Here is a 16,437-nt window from a genome sequence, read left to right as displayed (position 1 = left end):
CACAGGATCTGGTCCAGGAGGTGAATATAGCTGAACAACTTGATAATTTAATATGATTAAATTTAACATTCTTATGGGGGGGAAATGCCAAAGAAACCCACCACAATATATTTGACTTCAAAAAGGGGAACTACACAAAAATGAAGAAGCTAGTTAAAAAGAAATGAAAAGGAACAGTCATAATGGTGAAATGCCTGCATGGAAATTATTTAAAAACCAGATAATGGAGGCTCAAACTAAATGTATATCGCACATGGAAAAAAACCAGAAAACAAAAAAACCCCTGAGAGGACCAAAAAAATGCCATTGTGGCTAAACAACAGAGTAAAAGAAGTGATTAGAAGCAAAAAGGAATTCTTTAAAAATTGGAAGTCACATCCTATTGAGGAAAATAGAAAAGAAGCATAAACTCTGGGAAATCAAGTGTAAAAGTATAGTAAGGCAGACCAAGAAAGAATTTGAAGAACAATTAGCTCAGGAAACAAAAACTAACAGCAAAAATGTTGTTAAATACTCCAGCAAGTCTGCCAAACAAGTCAGTGGGGCCACTGGATTATCGAGGTGCTAAAGGAGCACTAAAAGAAGAGAAGACCATTGTGGAATAAACTAAATCTTGCATTATTTTCACTGCAGAGGATGTGGGGGAGGTCCATACACCTGAGCCATTCTTTTTAGGTGGTGTGCCAGATTGAGATGTCAGTAGAGGAGGTTTTGGAACAAATTGATAAATTAAACAGTAATAAGTCACCAGGACCAGATAGTATTCACCCAAGAGTTCTGAAGCAACTCAAATATGAAATTGCAGAACTACTAACTGTGGTATGTAACCTGTTGCTTAAATCAGCCTCTGTAGCAGATAACTGGAGGGTAGTTAATATAATGCCTATTTTTAAAAAAGGCTCAAGAAGTGATCCTGGCAATTACAGGCCAGTAAGCTTAACTTCAGTATCAGGCAAATTGGTTGAAACTTAGTAAAGAACAGAATTGTCAAGACACATAAATGAACATGATATGTTGGGGAATAGTCAGCATAGCTTGTGTAAAGGGAAATCGTGTCTTACTAATCTGTTAAAATTCTTTGAGGGAGTCAACAAGCATGTGGACAAAGGTGATCCAGCAGATATAGTGTACTTGGACTTTCAAAAAACCTTTGACAGTTCCCACACTAAAGGCTCTTAAACAAACTAGGCAGTCATAGGATAAGATGGAAGATACTCTCATGGTTCAGTAACTGGTTAAAAGGTAGGAAACAAAGGGTAGGAATAAATGGTCAGTTCTATCTTCGAGTGATTGCTCATATCCATTCCAATATAGGTGTGTGTGCGCCCCGTGCACAGATTCCCGGAACTTTTTTCCCTTAGCACTCCCCGTAGGGTCAGCTCAGGTGCCCCCTGGAGTGCCGCGCTCATGCCGCAGTGCATAGGGCGCCACCGACCCTGTGGCCCCTCAGTTCCTTCTTTCTGCCTGTGATGGTTGCTGGAACGTTTGCCTCTTGCATACCGCAAGTAGCCTCCTTTACTACTTAGAGTGTTCTTTGTTACATTGATTACCATAGATTAATGTTAAGTTAGACAAGTTAAGTAATTAGTTAGCAGCCCTCAGGGGCTATAGTTGAGCCATGTCTGGCTCCACTGGCTTTAAAGCCTGCACTGTGTGTGCAAAACTTTTCGCTGTAAGTGATCCTCATGATCGCTTCCTCCGGTGCCTCGGAGAGCAGCATAGACGTGAGAAATGAAAGAACTGTAAGGCCTTCAAGCCGCGGACCCAGAAAGAACAGGACGCCAGGCTAAAGGCCATCCTGATGGAGTCCACGCTCCGCCCGGACTCCGAGCCATCGTGTTCGCCGGCGGCACCAAGCATCTCCTCGTTGCGGAGCGCTCCACCAGCACCGACACCGAAACCTGCGGTGCCGAAGAAGAAGAAGCGGCCCGAGGCCGCGCTTATGGACTCTTCCCTGCGACCGGTACAGCAGGGAGCAGCACAGGAGATGCCCCAGCCACATGCTGTGGAGGTTACTCCGGCACCGGCATCTCCTCACAGGCAGCCTCCCCCAAATCCTGGGGGTGGGGGAGCGCCCCTGCAAGGGCCGTCGACTCCGGCGGCTTTCACGGCGGCACGTGCCCTCATGGGCCTGCCCACGCCTCTGTCCCCCCCTCGGCCAAGGGCTCTGGGACTGGCGTCTCGGGGTAAACCCGTGCTGGGTTGCCCCGGGGGTGGCGGAGACAGGAGTCGAGGTCTCCCCCCAGACAGTCGAGGAGGGTAGAGTGTGCGGGCTCCCCTCCTAGCTCCGACTCTGAGTCGTCGAGCTCCTCGACATCGCGGCACCGAGGGCAGGTGAGAGGCGACGTCGTTCCAGCTCTGCCTCACACAGGGGTCGAAGCTCCGGCTCTGGTACTTCGGCACAGAGTCTTGCTCGGAACCGATCCCTGACGCCGGAGCGGATCACGGTGCTGGTAACTCCATCAAGTGCCTTGGCACCGGTTGCTTCGGAACTGGCTACTTTGACTCCACCGCCGATTCCGGCACTGACATCCTCGGCACCGGTGGCACCGCTGGTGCAGACACAGCTTGCCTCGGCACAGTCGGCACGAGCACCGACCATCTCGGCACCACCTGAGCCAGCACCGATCGCACCGGAGATACAGGCGACGCCGCTCCTACTCCCAAGGTGGAAAACGTCACCGAAAGAGTTCGAGGCGCGAGAGGAGGTCATCTGGCTCCTCCAGCAGTCGGTCCCCTCGGCGGCACCAGAGACGTCGGCACTGACAGTCGTCTTCTTCATCGTCCTGGGGCTGTTCACCTGCCCGGTACCACAAACAGCGGTTCAGTGGCTCTGGGTCCCAGACTCACCAACCAGGCATGACGCAGCAGGTGCAGATGCCGGCATCGGCGTGGCCTCAGGGCCCCTGGCAGTGGCCATACTGAGGGCCCTGGGGTGCCCAAATGGGCCAAGGGACCACCTCCGTTCATTCCTCGGTGGCCGAACCAGTGCCCCCACCACCGACCCACCTGGAACAGGGTCACCCCTCGGAGGAGGGGTCAGACCCGGAGGAAGGCCCCTCCACAGGGCCCCTGCCGCAGTCCTCCTCCTCGTCCCCCAATGAGGCGGCTTCCTGAGACCGTAAGGCCCCCCTTTTTGATTTCCGGGCCCACCAGGATCTGCTAATAAGCGTGGCAGGAAATTTAAGCCTGGAACTTAAAGAGATGTCGGAGGAGGAGGACCCCCTCTTTGGGATATCCAGGTTAGCAGGTCCCTCTCGAGTTGCCTTGCCGGTCCACGAGAGGGTGATGAAGATTGCCAGAACCCTCTGGCAAACCCCTTCTTCGGTGGCCCCCACCTCTAAAGGGGTGGAATGAAAATATTACGTTCCCAAGGAAGGCTTTGACTTTCTTTACAATCACCCAGCCCCGGGGACACTTGTGGTGGAGGCCGCTAATCAGCGAGACCGCCAGGGTGGCCAGGGTAATACCCCAAAGGACAAGAACAGTAAGAAACTGGACTTGTTCGGCCGCAAGATGTACTCCACTGCAGCCCTGCAGCTGAGGGTTGCAAACCATCAAGCCTTCCTCGGGAGATACAACTTAAACCTCTGGTCCTCGCTGCAGAGGTTCCAGTCGGGGTCATCCTCTGACCAGGCTGCGGACTTTGCCACACTGTCCCAGGAAGGTGTGGCGGTAGCGAATGCAGCCTTGCAACCTGCAAGTGATGCAGCGGATACTGCCAGCAGGGCAATGGCTTCAGCCATCGTCATGCACCGCTGCTCCTGGCTCCAAGCTTCAGGCTTGTCGCAAGAGGTCTAACAGGCCATTCAGGACCTCCCCTTTGACGGCACTGGCCTCTTCTCAGAGAGGACGGATGAGAAGCTGCATGCCCTGAAGGAGATGCGAGCCATCCTATAGTCCCTTGAGCTATACACGCCACAGGCCTCGAGGCGCCAGTCTCGGCCTCAGGCCCAGAGGCAGCCTCAGCCGCCACCTAGGCTGCCCCCCAGACCCACTCAACCGTTATAGGGGCCCCAACTGCCGCGACCGCCAGGGGTCCTCGGCGGGGCCTCAGCAAGGCCCAAGTAAGGGCAATAATAAACTATTTTGATGGTGTGCACGAGGGTGGCACTCCTCTTTTCCCCCTGGATCTATCCCGGCCCTTTGCTCACAGGCTTGGGCTGTACTACGCAGAATGGGAAACTATCACCATGGACCGCTGGGTCCTCGGGGTAGTCCTCAGGGGCTATGCACTCCAACTTATGGCCTGTTCCCCGTACTCTCCCCCTATCCAGCCCCTCTTCAGGGACCCCGCTCACGAGCAGCTCCTCATACAAGAGGTCAACTCTTTGCTCTTGCTCGGAGTGGTAGAAGAAGTTCCTCCATAGGAACGGGGGAGGGGATTCTACTCACGGTACTTCTTAATCCCCAAGGCCAAGGGGGGCCTAAGGCCTATTTTAGACCTCCACCGTCTGAACAGGTTTATCAGATGCACCAGGTTCCACATGGTTTCCCTAACATCCATCATTCCCACCCTAGATCCAGATGACTGGTATGCTGCCCTCGACGTCAAGGATGCATAATTCCACATTACTATCCTCCCCGGCCACAGAAAGTTCCTCAGATTTGTGGTAGCGGGATGCCATTACCAATTTGCAGCCCTTCCCTTTGGCCTCTCGTCCGCCCCCAGGGTCTTCACGAAATGTATGGCGGTGATAGCGGCCCATCTGCGCTGCAGGGGGGTTCAGATATTTCCATACCCGGACGATTGGCTGATCCGGGGCAGATCCAGGGCCCACGTGAAGAACAGCCTGACTCTGACCTGTGCCACATGCACCAAACTGGGGCTGCTCATCAACGAAGAGAAGTCCACGCTCACCCCGGTGCAGCGCATAGAGTTTATAGGGGCCACCCTAGATGCCACCCAGGCCCAGGGCCTTCCTCCCATGGCCTCGGTTCGAGACCATGGCCGCCATTATCGACGAGTTGCACAGGTCCCCCACGACGACAGCCAGGCACAGCCTTCAGCTGTTGGGACATATGGCGGCGTGTACATATGTGGTGAGGCTGGCTTGCCTCAAGCTTAGGCCTCTCCAAGGCTGGCTGGCCTCGGTATAGATACCTGCCAGACACTCACTAAAGAGGGTGGTCATGGTTCCCACCCAGGTACTGTCCTCCCTGGACTGGTGGTGGGACCCAAAGGAGGTTCTGAAGGGGGTTCCCTTCAGAAACTTTGATAACGGATGCCTCAGACGTGGGGTTGGGGGCCCATATCAGCAAGGACCTGAGCACTCAGGGGCTCTGGTCGCCGGATGAGAGGGCTCTCTATATCAATGTCAAAGAGCTCAGAGCGATCCGTCTGGCCTGCAAGGTCTTCCTCAGTGTCCTGAGGGGCAGGTTGGTTCAGGTCCTCACGGACAACACGACGGCCATGTTCTATGTGAACAGGCAAGGGGGGGGGCGCGCTCCTCAGCTCTGTGCCAGGAGGCCATCTGGCTATGGGATTTAGTGGTGAGGCACGATTTTAATGACTCTGATGACGCTCCCTTTCCTCCCAGATCTGATATTGCAGAACCGTGGTTGAATGCTCCAACCTAGCCTCAAATCCCTCCACCTGACAGCTTGGAAGCTCCATGGTTAAATCCCAAGGAGTGGCCTGTTCAGAGAAAGTCCTCCAGGTTCTGCTAGATAGCAGGAAGCCCTCTACCAGAGCTATATATCTTGCCAAGTGGAAATATTTTTCCATTTTGTCTTCCCAGCAAGGTCTCTCACCTGCTTGGTCGTCACTGCAGACTGTTCTGGAATATTTGAAACAGCAATGTCTGGCAATTTCATCAGTTAAAGTACACCTGACAGCGATTTTGATGTTCCATGTCTGGTGGATGACCGATTGGTTTTCTTGCATGAGATGACCATTCATTTTCTCAATGGCCTAGAAAGACTATACCCACAGATTTGGGCAACCATTCCCCTGTGGGACCTAAACGTGGCCTTGTCAAAACTCACAGACTGTCCATTTGAGCCACTGACAACATGCTCCCTTTCGTACCTTTTCTGGAAGGTGGCCTTTCTGGTGGCTATCACCTTGGCCAGGGAGGTCTCAGAGCTCAGGGCCTATGTGTCAGAACCCCCATACATTGTCTTCTTTAAGGACAAGGTACAGTTTTGTTCTCACCCCACTTCCCTCTCGAATGTGGTTTCACAATATTACAGTAATCAGGCTGTTTTCCTGCTGGTTTTGTTCCCCAAACCACACACAAGCAGGGAGAAACAACTTCTCCACATACTGGATGCTAGACATGCCCTGGCTTTCTATACTGAGAGGACAAAACCATGCAGTTCTTTGTGGCACTAGTGGACAGAATGAAGGGTCTTGTTATTTTAGCTCAGAAGATTTCATCCTGGATCACATCATACATCCTCACATGGTATGAGTAGTCATGGGTCCCACCACTGGATATAGTGATGCCCATTCTACGAGGGCTCAAGCTTCCTCAGTGGCATTCCTGGCCCAACTCCCAATCTAGGACATCTGCAGAGCAGCAACTTTGTTGTCAGTACGTACATTTTCATCCCACTACATCGTCACCCAGCAAATTAAAGATGACACAGGGTTTGGTCAAGCTATGTGCAGTCAGCATGTCCATGAACTCCAATGGTACTGCTTGGGAGTAACCTAACGTGGAATGGACATGTGCAAGCACTCGAAGAAAAAATGGCTACTAGCCTTTCTGTAACTGTTGTTCTTTGAGATGTGTTGCACATGTCCATTCCATGACCCACCCTCCTACCCCTCTGTCAGAGTTGGCCGGCAAGAAGGAGCTGAGATGATGCGGGGTCAGCCAGACCCATTATACTGGCACATGAATGTGCGGCACCAGAGGGCGCTAGAGCTGACGCGACAGATACTACTGAGGGCAAAATTTCCCATGTCTGTGTACACAGCATGCGTACACCTAATGTGGAATGGACATGTGCAACACATCTCCAAGAACAACAGTTACGGAAAGGTTAGTAACAGATTTATATTATGTCAACACTTTTATCAACCAAACTTATAAGCTCATAAAAAAACCGTACCAAGTTTGTTTGACAAGACCTATTTTCCATAAAACCCTGTTGATTGGCATACACTGTGCTTCCTTTTTTAAATTATCTATAGATTGTATCTCATATCAACCTTTCCATGATTTTGCCTGGGAGTGATGTCAGTCTCACCAGCCTATAAATTACCTGAGTTATCCTATTTACTCTTTTTTAAATACTGACAGAACATTTCCTTTTTTTTCTAGTTCTCTGGAGTTTCCCCAGCATTCCAAGATTTGTTAAAAATCAATGTCAGTGGTTCAGAGCACTCCTTGGCCAATTTTTTTAATACCCTTGGATGCAAATTATCTGGTCCTGCCAATTTTAAAATGCTTAACTTTAATAGTGGTGCCTTTAATATTTGCCTTAAGTATTGATGGAAAAGAAAGAATTTCTTTATCTCTTTAAGATATGAATACATCAGCCTGCTTGTTTTCCAACTACAGAACAAAAATATTTGACTATTTCTGCCTTTTCTGCATCATGATTGGCATCCTTATCTACTATTGGATCTATACCATTGTTAGAATTTCATTCGTTCCTGATATATTTAAAGAATTCCTTATCGTCCTTAACCATACTGACCATAATTTTTTTTACTGATATCTTTATTTTCCCTTTTCAACTGTCTGCATTTCCTAACTGCTGATTTGTATTCACTGCTGTCCACTTCCCCATGTTTCCATTTTTATACGTATTTTTTAAAAATTGTAATTGATACTTCAATTTCCTCTTTTAACTAGGATTTCTTTTAACACAAGAAGCCTTCTTATGTGATTGCAGATTTGTGTGTTTCCTGGGCATTTAAAAAAGCATTCTTAAATAACTCTCCATTACTTTTATTTTTATGTTTAAATGTTTCCTCCCATTCAATTTTTTTCATGTTTATTTTTAGCACTGGGAATTTGTCCGTTTTAAAGCACCAAGTACTTGTATATTACTGGTCCTGTTTGCACCCAACAAATGAAATTAGTTTGTGATGACTTGACCTCATTCTAACCTTTATCAGTTAGAATGAGGTCAAATAGTGCAACCAACTTGCGGTAATTCTATATGTTTGATGCACTGTGGGCTTTTTTGTGTGAGAAAGTTATCATTTAAAATATTTAAAATTCGAAGGATGCTTTTCTTATGGCAGCATGAGACCTCTAACTTACGTCCCCATGATGGAAATAACCTTTGATAACTCAGGGCATGTCTACACTGTGCTGATTTATTTGTAGTTTTGACCCTGAAAAGAGAGAAGTGTTAGAAATTCCATGAAGTCCTTTAGGGATTTTGTTATTGATTTTATGTGGAAAGCCCTCAGATGCTGTGGTGATAGGCATAAAACTGTAATATAGATAGATAATTGGCTGATATGTTTCTTCTTGCAAATAATATTTTCCTTACACTGTTGACCAGCTTACCTCTTTGGATGCATTCGTCATTGGTGCAGTAGCCAAGGCAGTTGCCACCACCATCACCTACCCCATGCAGACAGTACAATCAATTTTGCGGGTGAGTAGTAGTTATACTGAAAATAGGTTCATCTAGTTCCAGGCGAAGGCAGCTCTGCCTCTGGGGGTCAGTACTGTGCAGTCCAAGACCTGTCTGTTCATGAGTTTTTGCTAGACAGACAAACTTCTCTCTCATCTAGAAGTCCTTTTGGCATTGGTGATTATGTTGAAAGCCATTGGCAAGGCTCACCATTTGCAAGGGCCTAGACGTAGGCTTTTGTTGCCATACCAGTGGAGCCTGCTGAAACTCAATAGGGATAGGGCAGTCTCATCAGCAGCTGACAGTAATTAGAATATAACACATTTATGTGGTGTCTTTCACAAAAACTACTGAAGCACCTTACAATAAAGGCTGCATAAAATGTGGATTCAGACTTCTGAATATAAATAGAAAATAGGTTGCATAACCATGGAAGATAAATTTTAAGGACTAAATATTTCAGACCAAATGATTTAAGATTAACTAAAAAAGCAAATCATATGCATGAGGTTTGCTTTACTTAGTCAGACACTGCTTGCTTTCAGCTGTGGCCAAGATTTGATGCATCATTGGAAAGTGAACTCTTCATAAATAATGCACCTAGCCAGTTGCCCAGTGCTGTACACTAATTGGAGTGGTGAGGAAAACACTCAGTTCTTATCCTTGCAAGTAGTCAGTGTACATCTTACAGCATGTAGTATAAATACCTTTATCTTAGCTTGAGTAGCTATACATGTTGTATTCCTGGGGGAATTCTGCACTACTGCGCAATGCAGAATTTGCTCAGAAATTAATGTTCTGCACAGAATTTCCTTTTCCCCCCACAGAAATGAGCTGCAGAGCTGCTGACCACTACTAGGGACCGCTGGATGTGGCAGAGCCCAGCTTGCAAATAGAAGACATGACCAGGGGTTGGGGAAAGGAGCTTGGAGGGTTCTGGCAGCTGCAGTTCCCAGCACTGCCTGAAGGAAGGAGACGGCATGCAGAAAACTTCACACAAGTTTGGGACCCAGCATCAGGCTGTTTCTCCCTCTGCGTCTCTGGGAGCGTAGAGGGTGCAAGTGTCTGGGCTGGGGGAACCCTGCAGCTGGACTCGGGAGGGCAGGAGGTGCGAGTGTCTGGGCTCATGGGACGCCCCATGGCTGGGGTCTGGGACAGTGCCAGGTTTACGACAGTGCCAGTGGTGCCATGGCACTGGGCTCGCACTCAGCAGGGGCCCCGGTCCCGGACCGTGTCCCCACCTCACTTTGCTCTATGCTCCACCTCAAGGCCCTGACCACGCTTGTCCTCCCCTCCTCCCCCCAATTCTGTTCGGCCTGCTGCGGCAGGAGGTAAAGGGGCTCTGTCCTTCTCCGCTGCGCCTGCCCCCCAGCATGCTTGGCCCCTGTCCCTGGCAGCTAGGCTGGAGCGGGGAGTGAAAGGAGCAGGAACAGTCTCTTCTCACGCTGGTTACTCTGGGTCGCTACTGTGTGCAGCATGGAGGCTTCCCGTAAGCGCCCAGCTGGGGAGGTGATGGGCTGCCCCACTGCCCAGGTTTGGCTGCCGGGGACAGAAGCCAAGCAAACCAGAGTCCACCTCCTCCCACCCCCCAGCTCACTTGGCCCCTGTCCCAGGCAACCAGGCCAGGCGGGGGGCGGCCCACCACCCCCACCTCCCCATCTGGGCTCTCTCAGGCAGCTGCCACGCTGCACAGAGCAGCGACCCTCAGTGACCACCTTCAGCTGGCATGAGAAGTGGCTCTGTCCTGCCCCCTCAGCATCCTGCCTGGGTCCGTCTGCCGGGGGAGAGGCCAAGCAACCTGGAAATGTGCCAGAGGGAAGTCGCAGTGGGAGTAGGGCAGAGACACCCTCTCCCCCGCAGGTGACTCTGATGGGGTGGGGAAAGCGCAGCCCCAAGGGGCACAGGAAGGGAAGTCGCTGGGGAAGTAGGTACTGGCTCCACGCCATCCCAGAGGGGAATGTGTCTGCCTTCCCCTGCCCGGTCTGCTTCCCCCTGGCCCCTACCTTGCTCGGGGACCGAACCTCTGCCCCGCCCTGCTGAGTTCTTGCCCCTGGCCCCTCTAAGAAAATTAATGTTTCCAAGTATATATGACTGTAGGAGTCAGCAAAGCTAGTACTGAGTTGATGACACCTTGTTATGCCCAAAGGAGTTGACATTCATAGCTTAACGTTTTTTCCTATCTTCTGTCAGATTATATCGCTATAGATAAATGGGCTAATGAGTCTATTTGAAAACATTATTTTGTGCTTGCATAGCAATTTATGTAACTCAAATTGCAAGAAAGAGCACACATGAACACAACCCATTAAAAGCACACATCAAGAATAGTAAATTCAGAATGCTGCAGTTCTACTTCGAGTGATTGTTCATGTCCATTCCAATATTGGTGAGTGCACGCCACCGTGCACTGGTTCCCTGAAAATTTTTTCCCCTTAGCAAACCCCATAGGGTCGGCTTAGGCGCCCTCTGGAGTACTGCGCTCATGCCACGGTATATGAGGCACCGCCAACCCTGTGGGTCCTCAGTTCCTTCTTTCCACCCGTGACAGTTGCTGGAACGTCTTGCCTTTTAGCAAGTAGCAATCCCCTTATGAACTGTTATTGTTGTTAAATAGTTGAGTAGTTTGAGTTAAGTGTTTGTTAAGTGTAGATAGTTAGATTTAGAATAGAAGCACCCTTAGGGACTTAGGGCCGGGCCATGCCCGGCTCTCCTGGTTTTAAATCCTGTGCCGCTTGCAGCAAACCTCTGCCTGTAAGCGATCCCCACGATCGCTGCCTTAAATGCCTGGGGGAGCAGCATCGTCGGGACAAATGTAAAATCTGCAAAGCCTTCAAGCCGCAGACTCAAAAGGAGAGAGAGATGCGGCTGAAGGCTATTTTGATGGAAGCGGCACTCCGCCCGGACTCTGAACCAGCGCATTCCCCCGTGGCACTAAGCGTCTCCTCGGTGCGGAGCACTCCACCGGTACCGGAGTCGACCTGTCGACACCAGTCTCCAGTGCCTAAGAAAAGAAGATGCCAGGGCATTGAGCACCAGGCCTCCCCCGCACCGCCTGTACAGCCGGGGTCGAGCCAGGAGATGCACCAGCCACGGCCCATTGATCTTGCTCCAGCGTCTGCATCTCCACGCAGGGAGCCTCCCCCGACTCCTGGGGGTGGGGGAGCACCCTTGCAAGGACCGTAGACGCCGAAGGCGTTCCATGTGGCACGTGCCTTAATGGCCATGCCTTCGCCTCTATCCCCCCCTCAGCTGAGGGCGCAGGGACCGGTGTCCCGAGGTAAACCTGCACTGGGTGCCTCAGGTGGATGGTCGAGACCCCTGTCAGGGGTGAAGTCTCCCTCTAGATAGCCAGAGACGGGAGAGCATGGCAGCTCTCCTCATGGCTCCGACTATGAGTCGTTGAGCGCCTCCTTGCCGCGGCACCGAGGACAGTCCACAGCACTGGAGGCATCGCGTTCGAAGTGGTGTCGATCCAGGTCCGCCGTGCACAGCTCCCGCACCCCGGCACCGAGCCCTTCGCCTCCATGGCACCGGTCCCGATCCCCGGCACGGATCCCAGTGCCGAAAGACCTGGCACCGGCATCACAGGCCACCTCGACACATCGCCGATCGCGAGCCTCGGCGTCAGGCTCGGCACTGAGGCGGCATGGGCAGCACCGCTCCCGGCAAGTAGCGCCAGAAGTCCTCGGCACCGAGACGGAGGTCTTCTTCCTCCAGCTCATTGAGCCGCGCATCCGCCCATCGGCACCGTTCGCAACTGCACTGACGCTCCTCAACCTCGTTGGGGTCATCAAGGGGCAGGTCCCCGGCAAAGATGAGAAGCCGCAGACACCGTCGGCACCGCTCCAGTGGCTCTGGGTCCCGCAAGGGCAAGTTCCGCTACGACACCCCACAGTCAGCACCGATGCTGGCATCGGGGTGGCCGCAAGGGCCCTGGCAATGGCCATACTGGGGCCCATAGGGGGGCGCAGATGGGACAAGGCACTGTATCTGTCCCATCTTCAGTGGCACAGCCGGTGCCCCCCTCATCTAGCCAACAGGCTAAGGGCCATTCCTCGGAGGAGGAATTGGACCCTGAGGAGGGACCCTCCACGGGGCCCCTTCCACAATCCTCCTGCTCTTCCTCTAATGAGGCGGCCACCAGGGACCACAGGGCGCCCCTCCCTGACTTCAGGGCCCACCAAGAGCTCCTTAAGAGGGTGGCCAATAACTTGAATATCGAACTTAAGGAGCTCTCTGAGGAGGAGGACCCCTCTTTGGGGTGGTTGGGTCAGCAGGACCGTCAAAAGTGGCCCTCCCTGTACATGAGAGAGTCCTTAAATTGGCCAAGGCTCTCTGGCAAACCCCTGCCTCGGTTGCCCCCACCTCTAAAGGCACCGAGAAAAAGTTCTATGTACCAGCAGAGGGGTTGGAATTCTTGTACACTCACCCAGCCCCGGGGACCCTGGTGGTTGATGTGGTCAACCAAAGAGACAGGCAGGGTGGCTTGGGCACCACGCCTAAGAACAAGGACAATAAAAAACTTGACTTGTTCGGCCTGTAGCCTGATTTTCAGTGTATTAGTTATTTAATAGGGTTATAGGTTTGCCAATTGCTTGGATTAGAAGGTTCTTGTCCCTGAATCAGGCTCCAGAAGAGTTTTATAGGGAACTCGTGGTGTACAACAGGAAGGTTCTTAGTGATAACTAAATTTGTATAATTTTATAAGTTTTATTAAGGTAACATAAAATGATAGACAAATGACTGATATAGAGAAAATGAACAATCAAATGGATAATGGATAATACAATCTTAATTTTAGAGACTCATATGATATATATATAGATATATTTCTATGATATGCTTTGGATTAATATACTCACGCCCTTCCCTGTTGACCTGGTTGAGAGAGGTGTTTGGTTTCTCAACTTTTGAGTAGAGGGGTGGAGTAGGCAAATGCTCGAGAGCTAATAACTATAAGACTAAGACTAACACTACAAATAAGACTAAGTATAAAATGAAGAAGAAAATCCTAACACTTAACTAAAGAAACTTCAAGCAGAAGTAGCTGACGATTGATCGCCCCAAATAGCACGATCTTCCCCTTCTTATACCCTAAAAATATGGGTCCTCCTTCTAAGTCCATACTTGGATCTTCCACCCCCAAATTATTGGGGTACACATATTCTATAGGCCGGCAGGTTCATGTATATTAATGAATAATTCATTTCCTTTTTCAGTAAAAGTCCATTACTTCACCTTTGATATTTTTGCCCTTTGTGGGTTTTGTGGTGTACTAGTTTGATCCCTGACATCAACACTTTCAACATCTAGGCCGAAGGTCCCGAGTATGTATACTAACTGCTAACACATCTATGGAAAAACATGACCATATATGTCTTGTTTTTTGCTATACGTCAACACTTTCAACACTTATCTAAGCCAAAGTTCCCGAATATGTGTATAATAATTACATAGCCATCATACAGGATATGGCCTGTAAGGTACCTTGCATTACAGCAAAATATATATAAATGTATAACTCTATTATAATCACACAATCATACTTAAATCTATAAGAAAAGATACATATCTATATAATGCAAGCAAGCAGGCTAGTCCTACGGGCTACAGGCCACAAGGTCTATTCCACCGGGGCCTTTCAACTGAGGATAGTGAACCATCAGGCCCCCCTAGGTCATTACAACTTGAACCTATGGAACTCGATGAGAAGGTTCACAGAGGGGTTGCCCCAGGACCAGGTGGCGGACTTGGCCACGGTCCTGGAAGAGGGCATCACGGTGGCAGGGGCGGCATTGCAAACTGCTAGTGACGCACAGACACCACCAGCAGAACAATGGCCTCTGCAATAGCCATGCGGCGGTGTTCGTGGCTGCAGTCATCCAGGCTGTCCCAGGAGGTGCAACAATCCCCCTTCGATGGGGCAGGCCTATTCTTGGACAGAACAGACGAGAAGCTGCACGCTCTAAAAGACTCACGAGCTACGCTCCGGTCTTACACCCCCCAGGCCTCAAGGCGTCAGTCTTGACCGCAGCCCCAATGCCAGGTCCAACTGCCCCCTAAGCCATTGCCCAGACCCTCTCAGCCCCGTAGGGCTGAGACAGAAGTAGGGGGTTTGGTCGCTGCGACCGCTCAGGATCAACCACAGCCTCCCAGCAAAGGCCCTCTAAGGGGCCTAACTCAAAGAGACAATTTTGATGGTGCGCCCGAGGGTGGCACCTATACCTCTCTTTTGAATCCACATTTCCCGTTTGCGGAAAGGCTCAGTCCCTACTACACCGAGTGGCAGAATATTACATCAGACCGCTGGGTCCTTGGCATAGTTCGCAGGGGATACGCCCTTCAGTTTATGGCTTTTCCCCAGGACTTCCCCTCCACCCCATCCCTCTTCAGGGATGGAATTCCCTCCTCCTCTTAGGGGCTGTGGAAGCAGTCCCTCCACAAGAAATAGGGAGGGGATTCTACTCCAGGTATTTCCTCATCCCCAAAGCAAAAGGAGGCCTGAGACCCATACTAGATCTCTGCCGACTGAACAAGTTTATCAGGCGTCTCAGGTTTCGCGTGGTCTCCCTAGCCTCCATTATCCCTGCTCTGGATCCAGGAGATTGGTATGCCGCCCTCAACCTGAAGGATGTGTATTTTCACATCTCCATCCTTCCCAGCCACAGGCACTTCCTCAGGGTTATGGTAGCTGGCTGCCATTACCAATTCTCGGCCCTGCCATTTGGTCTCTCGTCCACCCCCAGGGTCTTCACGAAGTGCATGGCGGCGGCGGTGGTGGTGGCGGCGGCCCACTTGCGCTGCAGAGGGGTGCAGATCTTCCCCTACCTGGACACCTGGCTGATCCAGGGCAGGTCCAGGGCCCAAGTTCGGAACAGCCTATCCCTCACCTGCGCGACATGCACCAGACTGGGGCTGCTCATAAATGAGCAGAAATCCACTCTCACCCCGGTGCAGTGCATAGATTTCATCAGGGCCACCCTGGATGCTACCCGGGCCAGAGCCTTCCTCTCACAGCCTCGGTTCGAGGTGATGGCTGCGATAATCCCCCAACTACACAGGTGTCCCACGATGGTAGCCAGGCACTGCCTGCAGCTGTTGGGGCACATGGTGGCCTGCACGTATGTGGTGAGGCTGGCTCGCCTCAAACTCAGACCTCTCCAGGCATGGTTAGCCTCGGTGTATGCACCAGCCAGGCACTCCTTGAACAGGGTGGTCACGGTTCCCCCACAGGTCCTGGCCTCCCTGAACTGGTGGAGGACTCCCAGGGAGGTGTTGAGAGGGGTTCCTTTCTGGGATCTAGCCCCATCGATCACCCTAATTACGGACGCTTCGGATGTGGGGTGGGAGGCCCACATCAGCACCGACCTGAGCACCCAGGAGCTCTGGTCGGAGGAGGAGAAGAGCCTCCACATCAGTGTCCGGGAGCTCAGGGCAGTCCGGTTGGCCTGCAAGGTGTTCCTCAGATTTCTGAGGGGCAGGATGGTGCAGGTCCTCACAGACAATACAGCAGTCATGTTCTATATGAACAGGCAGGGGGGAGAATGCTCCTCGACCGTTTACCAGGAGGCCATTCAACTTTGGGACTTTGCGGTGAGGCACGACTTCCATATATCTGCCTCTCACCTCCCTGGAGTCAGGAACGACGAGGCGGACTGCCTCAGCAGGCCGTTTCTACCCCACCACGACTGGTCACTACACCCAGAGGCGATAACCTTTATTTTCCGCAAGTGGGGTGTTCCCCAACTGGACCTGTTCGCGTCATCCTGGAACAGGAAGTGCCCGAGGTTCTGCTTGCTCCAGGGTTGCGAGCCAGGCTCCATCTCCAACACGTTCCTCATAGACTGGACGGGGACCCTCATGTATGCATTTCCCCCCCATTCTGCTTCT

General features: G+C 51.3%; 1 protein-coding gene across 3 annotated transcripts in view; it reads left to right on the top strand.

Moving 5' to 3' along the window:
• The window catches only part of SLC25A17 (solute carrier family 25 member 17), a 73,702-nt gene that overhangs the window by 46,393 nt on the left and 10,872 nt on the right, over positions 1-16,437 (top strand). For 2 of the 3 annotated variants that reach the window (XR_010921974.1, XM_067559554.1), the window contains exon 7: positions 8,473-8,568. The exons of the other annotated variant lie outside the window; for it this stretch is intronic. Coding sequence is in view for 1 of the 2 variants with exons in the window: in XM_067559554.1 (XP_067415655.1) it covers positions 8,473-8,568 (96 nt within the window). In the remaining variant the exon portion in view is untranslated. The remainder of the gene's footprint in view (positions 1-8,472; positions 8,569-16,437) is intronic. 3 annotated transcript variants of the gene reach the window in all.

This window comes from Emydura macquarii, unplaced genomic scaffold, assembly GCF_026122565.2.
Source record: "Emydura macquarii macquarii isolate MOO-44397 ecotype Brisbane River unplaced genomic scaffold, CSIRO-AGI_Emac_v2 contig_2205, whole genome shotgun sequence".
NCBI classification, from domain to species: Eukaryota; Metazoa; Chordata; order Testudines; family Chelidae; genus Emydura; species Emydura macquarii.
Note: the sequence above shows the minus strand (reverse complement) of the source record. Positions and strands in the feature narration are given on the sequence as shown.